This window comes from Hylobates moloch, unplaced genomic scaffold (genome assembly GCF_009828535.3).
Source record: "Hylobates moloch isolate HMO894 unplaced genomic scaffold, HMol_V3 SCAFFOLD_3, whole genome shotgun sequence".
NCBI classification, from domain to species: domain Eukaryota; kingdom Metazoa; phylum Chordata; class Mammalia; order Primates; family Hylobatidae; genus Hylobates; species Hylobates moloch.
In genome coordinates, this window is record NW_026652278.1 from 107,463,612 (window position 1) to 107,477,601 (window position 13,990).

Genomic DNA, 13,990 nt, shown 5'->3' on the forward strand with positions numbered 1-13,990 from the left:
GAATCTCTTCTAGGATTCAGCAATGGCAAAGTGAAATATCACGTTTTTCCATTCTCACCTCACAACGACTGAGCAAACAGGAGTTTGGGAACCACTTTCGTACCTCATGCTTATTGTAAGAGATGCATGCACCACGTTTACGTCATTGAAAGACAAGTTTGCATGTAAGGGCAGATTGGCAGCACGTACTCGTGACGCCCCCTGCAGTGAATTTATAGTCTCTGACAGCACTGGGTGTTTTGCCAACTGAAGCAATAAGAACAAACTATGACTTCAGAATTCTACAATTGGATTTTAAGAATTACTACAACCATTTTTATATTAGAATAATATTTTCATAGCCTGTGAAATATTATTACCATCTGATTCCTTTGTTTTAACATCTTATTTGTTTGTTTGTCTTAGGAAAGCCAAAACCAGTTAAAAGCTTTATCATTTCCATACTGGTAGGTTAAATATGGAAATCTAAAGGTATAGCTTAATGTCTTTATGAATGCAAACAACAAGAAAGAAAAATAGATTTATAATTACCAAGCTGTAATTTTCTCACAGAATTAAAACATAATAATATTCAATGACAAATGATAGGGGATACATCTTTCTATTAGATTTTTAACACAATTTTACAACACAGGGGTGTTTTATTTCTTTAGTAGTCACTCCAGAGTTAGCAATGCTGTAAGGGAGTTGGTAGAAAATTAATGTACATTTTAAACAACAACAAAAGTCATCTATCTGAAAATATGTGTTGCTCTTTCCCCTCCCTGCACATGTGTTAACTTACTGTTGTAATACAATTTATATTCCTAGAGGAAGAAAAGATTTCAACAACCAATATTTAATGGTCTGGAAATTTTGCCCACAACTTTTAAAATCATCTACTTACTTGTATTACAAATATCTTCATCTGGGCCAGGCTTATTTATTGAGACTGTTTGTTTTCTGTTATGGTTTGTGCACTCACTGATGAAAATGCTTCTTCTAGTCAAAGTAGTGAATTCAAAATACAGCAACTCAATAAAAACTTTAATCAGGACATGAGCAAAGTGTATAAAACTGTCACATACTGAAGAAAGTATAAAATATTCTAATTGAAAGTGTCATGTCATTGGTGAAATACTTTCACTCTCTTTTACTGCATTCTTATACACTTGTCCTTCAGTGCATGAGAAAATACCAAGGAAAAAATACCTGATGAACTTCAAGTGTTTCAGAGAGTAAGTCCATACCATGCTAATACCTAATGATTAATTTTTTTTAAAAATCACACATGTAAAATATTCGAAAGTAATCATGGCAGTGGCTCAGAACAAAAATCAATTCAAAGGCTTACGTACCAGATAAAATAGTTTGAATCAGGCCAAAACATGTTTTTATAAATTGCCATCGAAATTAATTAAATAAAGCCAAAAAAGTAACAATTAAAGATGAGGTACAACAACTGTGACACATAAGTTCAAAGTTTTCCAAATTTGGCATGTATGTTGAACAGTTTTTAAGTTCCTAAAGAATTTAGTGTTTAAGGCTAATTAATGGGCAACTTTAAGATCCTCTTGAGGTTCATGGTATAAATGCGATTCATGGAGATGAAAAGCACTTCAAATAATAAACTTGCATGGATAGCTAAATATTTCACAAAGAAAAATCTAATCTGATAACTCCATGTAACAATGTATTTCATAAAATATTTTGAAAAAGGATATAAGTAGCAAAATTGGCTATTTTTACCTGTTTTTTGTGGACCAATTACGAGAAATTTTGGTAAGTGGTCACAGGTTTTCTCTCTGGACCAGATGTCTTTGTGTCGTTTATCATCACATGGATTCTGCAAGAAGGAAGAATAAGTAACCTTACAGTGTAATGACTATCTGGCTCTGTTCTCTAAAAATTGTTCAAAAGATGGAATCAAATTCTTGCCTAATACCTTAGAACTTGGAGTTAGACCTCACTCTGGTTCTCTGATTTCTAAATCTTTTTTAAATAAAGTTATTGGCACCTTCCTTATCTCAAGGCTGGGACTCAGCATCAAGTCCCTCCTGTTGTTACCATCTTTCAGTGTTTGGCAAGGCTCTAATCCTTGTGATACTACTCTATCTCATGGTTTATGTTTTATGTCTATATATCAGAGGACTTGACTTAACCTGGTTTCATCATAGTTACTCATATTACTGTGTCCTCCCTAATCATTCCTGTTTTTTCTCCCTAGAGGCTGGAATGCTATCCTTAAATTCCAGACTTGGCCAACTTTTCCTGTTCATTTCATTTCACGTTTTGATTCAGATACTCCTATAGATTGGTCACATCTTATAAGCTGATAGCTTCTAGATCAGCATCCAGCCTCTACCTCCCTCCTGAGCTCTAGAATTAAGATTTTATATTGCAAATGTATCATTTTTGTATAGATACGGTGAGGAAATTTCAGACTCTACATACCCAATGTATCCATTGGTCCAATATTATGCCCATCTAAGCTACACTTCTGGTGCCAGTTTTTATTTCATTCTATCTGGCTGACTCTAATTTATTATCAAAATCATTACACTTTTGAGAATCAAAAAGGCTTTTAAAATTAAAAGGATAACATTTTTGAAATATTTATTGACCACTGTATTGGTTTTATTATATTGGTGATCTACACAATAATTATATTCAAGATGATTGTCACAAGTAAAAGTATTTTTTTAAAAGTATACCTTGGAAATAAAACATTCTATTTTTATATTTATTATCCCAATATTAACAATGAAACAAGAAGGAAAAACATTTATGGTTCATATTTCTGTACTTTAATCAGTTCCTTTTTCACTTAATTTTTGATTTTTTAATTTTTAATTTTATGGCTACATAGTGGGTATATATAGTTTTGAAATATGTGAGATATTTTGATACAGGCATAAAATACATAATAATCACATCAGGGTAAATGGGGTATCCATTAACGCAAGCATTTATCATTTCTTGTATTACAAATGTTCTAATTTTATGCTTTTGGTTATTTTAAATGTAAAACAAATTATTGTTGACTGTAGTCACTTTGTTGTGCTATTAAATACTAGATTTTATTCATTCTATCTAACTATATTTTTTCCCTCATCAACAATCCCCATTCCCACCACCTCCACTTTCCTTCCCAGCCCCTGGTAACCATCATTGTATGCTCTATCTCCATGAGTTCAATTGTTTTAATTTTTAGCTCTCACAAATGCATGAGAACATGTGCAGTTTGCCTTTTTGTGCCTGGCTTATTTCACTTAACGTAACATCCTCAGGTTTCATCCACGGTGTTGAAAATGACAGAATCTTACTCTTTTTCATGGCTGAACAGTACTCCATTGTGTGTAAGTACCACATTCCCTTCATTCATTTCTCTGTTGATGGATACTTAAGTTGCTTCCAAATCTTGGCTACTATGAATAGTGCTGAAATAAATGTGGGAGTGCAGATATCGCTTCAATATACTGATTTCCTTTCTTTTTCTCTTTCTTCTTCTTCTTTTTTCTTTGAGACAGAGTTTTGCTCTTGTTGCCCAGGCTGGAGTGCAATGTCACAATCTCGGCTCACCACAACCTTCGCCTCCCAGGTTCAAGCGATTCTCCTGCCTCAGCCTCCCGAGTAGCTGGGACCACAGGCGTGTGCCACCACGCCTGGCTAACTTTGTAAAGACGGGGTTTCACTGTGTTAGCCAAGATGGTCTCGATCTCCTGACCTCATGATCCGCCCACCTCCCAAAGTCCTCATGATCTGCCCACCTCCCAAAGCCTCCCAAAGTCCTGGGATTACAGGCATGAGCCACCACGCCTGACCGATTTCCTTTCTTTTGTACAATATTTTTAATAATCATACTGTTAGATTGCTGAATCACATGGTAGTTCTATTTTTAGTTTTGTGCGGAACCTCCATACTGTTCTCCATAGTGGCTGTACTAATTTACGTTCCCACCAACAGTGTGCAAGTGTTCCCTTTTCTCTACATCTTAACCAGCATTTGTTATTACTTGTCTTTTGGATAAGATATGTCTTACCTAGGGTGAGATGATATCTCATTGTAGTTTTGATTTGCGTTTCTCTGATGATCAGTGATGTTGAGCACCTTTTCATATACTAATTTGCCATTTGTATGTCTTCTTTTGAGAAATGTCTATTCAGATTCTTTGCCCATTTTTAAATCAGATTATTAGATTTTTTTTTCCTGTAGAGTTGTTTGAGTCCCTTACATATTCTGGTTAAAAATCCATTGTCAGATAGGTAGTTGCAAATATTTTACCACAATCTTTGGTTTGTCTCTGAACTTTATTGTTTCCTTTGCTGTGCAGCCTTTTAACTCGATGTGATCCCATTTGCCCATTTTTGCTTTGGCATGGACTTGTGGGGTATTGCTTAAGAAATCTTTGCCCAGACCAATGTCTTGGAGAGTTTCTCCAATGTTTTATTTTAGTAGTTTTATAGTTTGAGGTCTTAGTTTTAAGTCTTTAATCCTTTTTAATTTCATTTTGTGTATGGCGAGAGATAGGGATCTAGTTTCATTCTTCTGCATATGACTATCTAGTTTTTCCAGTACTGGTTACTGAAGAATCTATCTTTTCTCCAGTGTATATTCTTGACATCTTTGGTGAAAATGAGTTCACTGTAGAAGTAAGGGTTTATTTCTGGATTGTCTATTCTGTTTAATTGGTCTATGTGTCTATTTGCATGACAGTACCATGCATTTTGGTTCCTAATTTGAAGTCAAGTAATGTGATTCTTCCTATTTTGTATTTTTTGCCTAGGATAGCTTTGGCTATTCTGGGTCCATTGTGGTTCCATGTTAATTTTATTATTATTTCTTGTATTTCTGTGAAGAATGCCATTGGTGGTATTAATCAATTCTTTAGATACATCTTTCTTTAATACCGTGTCACCAAAGTTCTTCTGAAGAATGATTGTTTTCAATATGATATTATTATGTTTTGCTTTTCTATAAAATTGTCTGCAATCCTTCTCAAAGTGCATTTCATAGTTAATAAATGTGAAAGTGTTGACACTCAAATTACTCTTCTCTGTAAGTCACTGTATTTTTAGCTGGAGAGGGAGTTCAGATAAGTCCCTTCCCTTCCCTTCCCTTCTCTTTCTGTTTGTTTTTTTTTTTTTTTTTCAACACAGTCTCACTCTGTCACCCAGGCTGAAGTGCAGTGGTGCCATCTTGGCTCACTGTAACCTTCTCTTCTCAGGTTCAAGCAATTCTCCTGCCTCACCCTCCAGAGTATCTGAGACTACAGGCGTGCACCACCATGCCCATCTAATTTTTGATTTTTTTGGTAGACATGGGGTTTTGCCATGTTGCTCAGGCTGGTCTGGAACTCATGGCCTGAAGTGATTCTCTGGCCTCAGCCTCCCAAAGTGCTGGGATTAGCATGAGCCACTGTGCCTGGCTGATAAGCAAATTTTCAATTGTAATTTTTTTAATATTAAAATATCTAAATATTAGAGACCAAATATTTTCACAATTATTTTCCATTAAGAATGTTTTTCTTTGACAAATACTTTTAAATATAACACTTGTCAAGTGAGTTTTCTCTAATTATGATTCTTTTAACCATTTTGCCAAATATAGGTGCTGCAAAATCATAGACTTCCCAATATCATTTTATTCTAGCACAAAATATAATTTTATCCAATTAAAATAGGAGATCCATTAAATGCTTAAGCTGATTCTTCCCAGTGTCATTATATAGACCGAAGGGACCAGTATCACCCTGGCATTCTGCAGAACCTAACACTGGCCCACTATATTGATGACATAATATTTGGACCTGACAAATAAGTGGAAATTACTCTGGCTGCCTTGATAAAACACATGCACCTCAGAGGATGGAAGACAAACATACAAAGTTTTAGGAACCTGCCATCTTTTAAGCTTTCAGTGGTCTGGACATCTTGAGCACACTGTGAAATCCCATTCATGGCAAAGTGTAAGTTGTACATTGCAACTCCTACTGCTAAGAGGTAGCACAGTGCTAGGAAATATTTCTCTGCGCATTTATTGAGTGATATAGATAGCTTCAAGTTTAGGATGAGACCTAGAGCAAGAAAGGGGTATGCAGTAGGTAAGGCTGAAGTTCAAGCCACCCTCACACTTGGGCTTTATATGCTGGAAGATTCATGATACTATGGCATCAATGATATAAATGGATGCCATGTGGAATATCTGGCAAGTACTTGAAAAGAATCACAATGTACACTTTTAAGGTTCTGTAGCAAAGCCATACTATCTGAATCATATTATGCAAACCATAGCGCTTGTATACTGCTGTATACAAGAAGAGAGTGCTATGGAAGAGAGTGTTTGTCATGAGTCATTAATGTGATCAAGTGGCCATAACTACCCACCATGAACTGAGTAGTGATAGACCTATCAAATCATAAGTTCAGGTATGTCCAGCAACAATTCATTGTAAGATGGGAATGGTATATCTGGGATCAGTGTCAGGCTGATCCAGGGGCCACTTACAAATCAGTGGCCCATGACTCTATGTCACCTGTCACTGTTGCACTGATGCTTCTCCATTAGCTCATTTTTAGTTTTGTGAAGGGTTCCTATAACCTGCTGACAAAGAGGAGAAACCCAGGCTTGGTTTGCAGATGGTTTAACCCATATGTTAGTAGAAGACTAAAATGGACTTTGGTGGCACTACAGTTCCATTCAGAGGGGTTTCTAAAAATCTCTGGTTAGTGGAACTCTTTCAGTTGTCAGAGTTGTGGGCAGTGTACCTAGTCATCTTCTTTTTGTTTGCTTTGTGGATAGACTTATAGCCAAAGGTAAGGATATGACAAACTAACGAGCAGAGATGAATAAATGGCATAGGATGGACAGGACAGGCAACTTGAAGGAACAAGCTAGGAAAATTAAGATAGGAAGTTCTAAGAAAGAGGCATGTGGATGGACCTATGATAGTGTCCAAAGTGTGTGATGATCTTTGTATTATATATTAATGTACACCAGAGAGCATTTTATGTAGAAGAGGCACTGACAACCAAGAGAGCAGTATGATTCAGCCGGGTTACAACATTCCTACATGTTGCCTAACCTCTGTTGTCAACTAAACCAGAGCTAATGAAAATGGCTCATGAATAGAGTAACCATGGCAGCACAGGTGAAAGCCATGCGTGGACCTCTTTCCCCTATGTCTTCTGTAGTTACTGCCAGTGCTGAATATCTGACCTGACAGTAACAGCAAATACTTTCAAATCTCAGAAATAGCGTTATCCTGCCACTTAGTGAAACATTGATTATATTGGAAACTTTGATAATGAAAAGGGCATGATTCGCCTACATCAGGTTTGACATGTATTCCAAATATTGACTTGCCTTCTCTGCCCACATAGCCCTGGCTATCACCACCATGCAAGGGCTCACAGAGTATATGACTCATTGACATGTTATCTTATGTACTATTGCTTGAGATAAGGGAAACTTCTTTCTGGTAAAGGACGCATGGCAGTAGGCATATGGCCCAGAAAGTCCTATTAACATACCCCACTTTCTACAAGTTGCTCGCCTGAGAGTGATGGAAAGGCCACTTAAAAGATACAGTTGAGGCACCAGCTTGAGGATATAGTGTACTCCTTAAATCATAGACTGTTAGTTGGTGGTGTCCAACAAATAGTTTTTATTTAAGGAATACACTATTATCACCAACAGGTGCCTCTACTGTACCCTTTGTCCAAAGAGTTGTGTATTTGAGTCCAGGAGTTGGTGTAGCAATGGACCCCCTCACCAGTATTTTTGATGATATACTTGGAGAATGTGTGCTTTCATTCCTCGTAACTTTAAGGTTGGTGGATCTAGGAAATCTAGCTCCCATAGCAGGGAAGATTCCACCGGCAGACATGGGAAGAGGCTCACCAAACACAAAGCTGAAACTCCTACCTGGTCACTTTGGACTTCTTGTGCCAGTAGATTGGCAGACATGGAAATGAGTTACCATCCTGGTAGGGGTGATTGACCCACATAATCATGAAGAATTAGAATAGCTACTATGTAGTGAGAACACGGAGAAAAATCTTTGGCATTCAAATAATTCACTAAGTTGCTTGTTGGTACTTCCTCACCCAGTTATAACTGTAAATGGGAAAGTACTGCATCCACTGCCTGATAAGTGCTAGATAGGGGTGCCAGAACGGACTACCATAGTGTACTCCTTAAGTTAGCTTTATCTAAACACAGCCTTTCTCCTAAAGAAATTTACAAGACAGTTAGTGAGACAAACTACCACTGCTGCTACTTCCTCCAGTCCTAAGACTGTATCTGACCCACCCAGTATTTTTTCTAGGCCAGCAGAAATGCTAGCCAAAGGTGGGGGAAAATACAGAATAGGAGACAAAACGGGAGAAAATAATCACTGATTTCACCTTTGGGACTAAAAGCAGCAATTGTGTTATAGTTTCTCACAATAATTCTCCTTTTATAAATTTCCCCAGGCATGAAGTTTATAGAATCATGAGAAAAAATGTGTCTGGTTGGAGTGAACTGGGCATGTACAGAGTAGAGTGTGGTGGATGCTCTTTTCTCCACTGAAAGCATCCTCTTTTCAGACTACAGCAAACCCTCCACTCCTTCTCTGAACTTTGCCAGCTGCTATATCCCCCAGCTGGGGGATTGGGAATTCTCCCTGTCTAATAGAAGCCACCTGACTGGAAGTCAAACTCTGTATCCCCTCCTCACTCTCAGGGGATAGCCCACCTCCAGTGGATGAGGGGTATGGAAGACTGACCTGCTTGCTTCAAGGTGAGACAATTTGCCTGTGACTAGTTCTCTCTCTGCAGATCAGGTGAGGCTAGGCTTTACCAGAGATGACATCCTTGCTCAGCTCTTTTCCCATCTTTTCAGTTTCACAGACTCCCTTATAGGTTTTTCCTGAAAGCATTTCTTAAATCGTTTGCAATAGAATCTCTCACATTCTGCTTCTAGGGAACACTACCTATGGCAACGGCTATTCATATTCATACTCTATAAAATTAAAAGACACTCTTGACTCAAATACATTTCTATCCCTGCTCTCATTGGAACAAGGCTGAAGTACAATATAAAAGGATCAGTAACGTATAATGACAACCATATTATGTTAGAATTTACCTTGGAAAAAATTAGGTTACAGATCCTGGGTTTTTCTACAAATTCGTCTATGGAAACTGTGATAAAAGGAATTAATCAGAAGCCAGTAAACGACATTCCTTATTTAATTTACATAACTGAAATTTTGTTTTAACTGGTATCTCCATTTTCTGCCATCTTTTTATTCAGTGTTCCATCTCATATACTCATATGGTATAGTTTTAGTTCAACTAACCATATTTTTCACTGTGGCAGAGAAGGCTGAACTATCTATTCTTCATTTCTTCAGTCGATAATGGAATATCCCCTATTTAGCTTATTATACAGATTCCCAGCTAGAGAGTATATTTCACACTCTTTCTTCAATGTAGCTTTCTTCATATTAATTTCAGTCCAATGGAAAGTGAGACAAAATGATATGAAGTAGCTTCAAAAATAAAGCCACACTCCCTGGATTTCTCCTTTCCAACTTACCACCAGCTGTAAAATGGCTAGATTGCAGCATGTAACTTGACCTCAAGTGGAAGCCATATATTAAAGAGCCTATCAGTCTGAGGCCCTGGGTGATCATGTGGAGTGGAACTGTCTGCGGCTCCTAGACTACCTGCTTAATTCTGGACAGTTACATGAGTGAAAAATACATTTTCATTTTATTTAGCCAACGTATTTTTGAATGGCATAATTACAGCAACATCACCTATACTCTAGCTCACTGTGTTTCAAAGTACTTGTCTATGAGAAGATAAGGAGCTTGTGCAAGAATGTGAATCAATGCACTGCTTGTTTCAAAAAGAACATTCTGTTACAAGACAAAAACAAAATTTCAAGGAAAGCAACTGGTATGCTTAGTGATATAGTTGATTTCTACTCTGGCACCAGCTTCTTGTCTCATGGTGAATCAGCAACAAAATAATTCAAACATGCTATTAATGGACCATACTTTGAGTAGCAGTATTCTGAGTTAATAATTGTCAACATCAACTTAACGCTTCAGTTTACTGTATTCACTACTGTAGAAATTCTCATGTTTGTACCCTAATCATTAAATTATTTCTCCATGCGATGCTCATATTTTTCCCCAAAATTTTGCCTACATTTCTAGCTTAAGCTAATATGTACCATAAACCTTCCCTATTTATTTTAGAGGGGTAGCATAGCCCAGTCATTAAGAGCATGAACTCCTGAGGGAGACTGCCTGTGTATTAAGCAATTTTCCTAAATTATCTGGACCTCAGTTCCTTATTTATAAAATGATTGATAATATGTATCTCACGTGGTTGTTGACCGCATTATATGTTATTTAAAATGGTTAAATCATGCTGTATGTAAGAGTATTTATTATTTGATTCCACACATTTGCCCTTCTTTTCTTTTTGTCCAGATTGGTTAGGCAAGATTAGTTAGGCAATTGGAGCAAGAGAGAGTAAATCTCACTGATGGATTGCTTTACTAAGGTGTTCGTCTTGAGAGACTTCTTGGTCCATTATCAGAATGTACCAGCACCATGTGTGGCTGTCTGTCCACAGGATAAGTTTTGCCTCACACAGTCAGATCACTAGACTTCTGGCATCTGTGAATTACTTTGTAGAGAAATAGCTTGGAGTATCCTTAGCCAACTTGAGGATATAGGTTGCCCTACTAGATGACCCGAAGACCATTATATAATCCTAATTTAACACATTTCTGTGTATACTTGTTGCCTGGTTCCTGCCACTCATAAAGCCAATAGTTTCAGCACCGCTTACCATTCAGATCTCAACACAAATGTCAACCCATGCAAGTGGCCTTCCCTGATGACAATAGTCAAAGCTTCTTCCCACTCTTGTCTCTTTCTGAGTTTCCTGTCATATTTTCTTTATTACATGTCAGTACCTAAAATTATTTTCTTTGTGTATATGTTTGTAATGTTTATATATATAAGTATCGTTATAGTTAATAGTAATTCTATCTCAACTAGAATGTAAGTTCTCTGAAGGTGAGGTCTGTCTTCTTTATTGCTACAACCCAATACTTCAGAAATGCTGAATACATATTTGTAGAATGACTTAGAACAGGCACAGTAAACATTTAGAAATCAGCATAGACTAATTTGGATATATGTTTGAAAACAAACATAATGTTAACTGTATAGACATTTAGCATCTAAAACTCCTACAACACACCATACATAATCCCCAATGCTGTCTTTCATGGCAGTCCCAGAAGCTAGTTAGTGAGTACACCATCACTTCAGAACTTAAACATTATTTCTCTCATATTATCATATAATTACTTTATTTATAAAGAACTTCATTTCTGAACTGCATTTTTAGATACAAAGCAATAGGAAGGCAGTTCTCAACCTATACTTATTGAATTTCCCAACACATAACCCAGCAGAGCAAATCTCAGAGTAGGTGTTCACTTCATTTGCTCAAATGAAGATTTCTTTATGCTTAGCAAAGGTAGAAGAGTTGACTAATTGATTATTCAGTGCCACTGTTGAATGTCAAAGTCTTATTTGTGAGATCTTTCTTGGTTCTATATGTTCAACTCGGCCACTTATCTTCTTTATTGCAGTGCACATGTCTTTGGCATTCTAATTTCTGCTTGCAAAACTGGTGAAATAAAATATTCACAGAAATAAGCAGATTTAATGTAAGACTTGAAAAGAGTTGTCGTTGTCTCCAACACAGAGAGAATATGGATAAGCATGCTTTTTGGGGGAAGAGGATGACGCTAGTTAATATCTATTTATACTTTCCCAGAAAGTTAGGATGCTAAGCTGTTACAATACTTGCTGTTCCAAATATTTTTATTATTAACAACTTAATTTACATTATTTCAGGTTTTCCTATCGGTATGTTCCTCAATCTAGGCAGATTGTCTTTTTTTGTAACTGCACTCCTTCTATATTATGCTATTTCAGGGATTTCCAGATGCCCGTTTCTGTTTTCACCTCTTTTCCTGGCATATTTTCCCTTTTGTCTGTTAATCGAAACTTTATTAATGGATGTTTATATTTTCTATTTTATATTCTGAACATGTTTGTTCAGACTTTTCCTACTCTGACTTTTCTAATACTGTATGAAAATCTGAATACCAGCAAACATAATGCCTAACTTTTATTGATCACCTTCTATATTCCAGGCACTTGATTGACATAGATTATTTCTAATCTTCAAAGCAACCTGGCAAGACAGATATTATTATCCCTTCTTGATAGCTGAGAAAGCTGAGATGCAAGGTGTTTTATTTAGGCCCTGCTGAAGGTCACACAGCAAGGTAGTTTCAGATTTAGAATCCAAATCTGGCATTGTCTCTGCAGTTAAATTATGTGCGTGTGTGCATGCACACATGTGCATGTGAAGTTTTTGACAATAATTATGAAGGGTAAAGGATCTTCTCCCCCAAAAAGCTAAGCATTTAGTTGCACTTTCTTACTCTGTTCTGTTTCTATTGTTTTAATTTTTAAGTCAGAAAATTAGAAAGCAATTATTTCCCTTTTCCTTCTCCAATCTTATTGTTCCCTACATAACTGAAACTGCAACAGATATTTACTGGTTTAAGTATCTAGCACTATAGATATATTTAAACTTTGAAAAAGGAATTCAGTTAAAATTGCTTTAAGCAGTTTATGGTTACAGTGCCAGTCTAGTGAAAGTACATGTAACTCAGCTGTCACACAGGTACAGGTGATGCACATGGTTTGTGTATGTGGAATATATGAGGCAAATTTACTTTTAAGTAAACATAAAAAAAGCAGGCAGAAGATTTCCTGAAGCAATGAACAAGACTTAGAAAGGGCAGTAAAATCTGATGAAATTATGTTCCTTACAAGGGCAGAAGCACCCTTGGATATTTCCCTCCAAATAAGTAAAAATTGCAAATTTGCAGTCAAGCTAAAAAGAACATAGGTTGAAAGAATATCATACCATTTACCTTATTATAATTCCATATTTTTATAGAATACATTAAAATAACTTTTGTTCTTATTGTATCTAGTTATTCAAAGTCTACATTGCCTTTTTGCTACTAAAATTTTGCTTTGCTCACTATTCTCCACATCCTTCACTGGCAAGGACACCATGGAATTATCAATTCAAGATTGATTATCCTCATCCAGGTCATGTACCTATTCTACCTAACTAGGACATTTCTAGACCTTAAGAGTTGAAACTTTAAAAATGCCCAGTGCTCATGATAGAAGGATTATTTCACTAATTACAAACATTTCAGAGGCCATTGGTTTGCTTTTCATTTCCCTTTTGCTATTCCCCTGACTGTTTAAAGAAGAATGCTCTAAAAGGCATCTTTTAAAACATATTTTTCCTTTCCAATTGGCCTGTGTTGTTTCTAAATTTTTTCTGGTTATTGAGTCTTGCCCTGTGTATGTCTGTAAAATGCCTTTTCCAAGTTGTATTGTACAGGGTGGTGACTTTTAAGTTTTGTCTTTCAATATCATTTAAGCCTAATACAATCCATGTACACTGATGAGGAAGTTTAATAGATTAAGGGTGTTTATTCTCAGTGCTCCAATCAACAAATCTTTATGGAAAAACTGAGAGACATATTTATGAAGGCTTGAACTCTCCTTGTTCTCCATGTAAAATCCATGCAGTCCCTCAACTTCTTGGGAAAGTGTTCCTCGTGTGAGTACACTGATCCGTAATAAATGCACTCACTACAGAACTCCTATAGCACTTAGTAGACTGATTTCTCAAACTTTTCTACAAAGTACCCTGAATTTCAGAGGTTTATAATGCCAACCTCTGGGGGTAGGACTGGATGGAAAGGAGCCCATGGTTCTGTGTCTGTCTGGGATGACAGCTTCAAGAGTACTGCTTTAGACACAAAATGTTTCTAATTTACCCTAAATGTCTATCTATTCTTCACCACATTATACTCATGTTTATTTAAG

At 36.5% G+C, this 13,990-nt stretch overlaps 1 protein-coding gene across 1 annotated transcript in view; it reads right to left on the reverse strand.

Moving 5' to 3' along the window:
• LOC116463277 (bifunctional heparan sulfate N-deacetylase/N-sulfotransferase 4) overlaps positions 1-13,990 on the reverse strand; it is a 276,145-nt gene that overhangs the window by 22,521 nt on the left and 239,634 nt on the right. Inside the window, exon 8 of the mRNA XM_032146315.2 lies at positions 1,729-1,825. Within this exon, the coding sequence (XP_032002206.1) occupies positions 1,729-1,825 (97 nt within the window). The remainder of the gene's footprint in view (positions 1-1,728; positions 1,826-13,990) is intronic.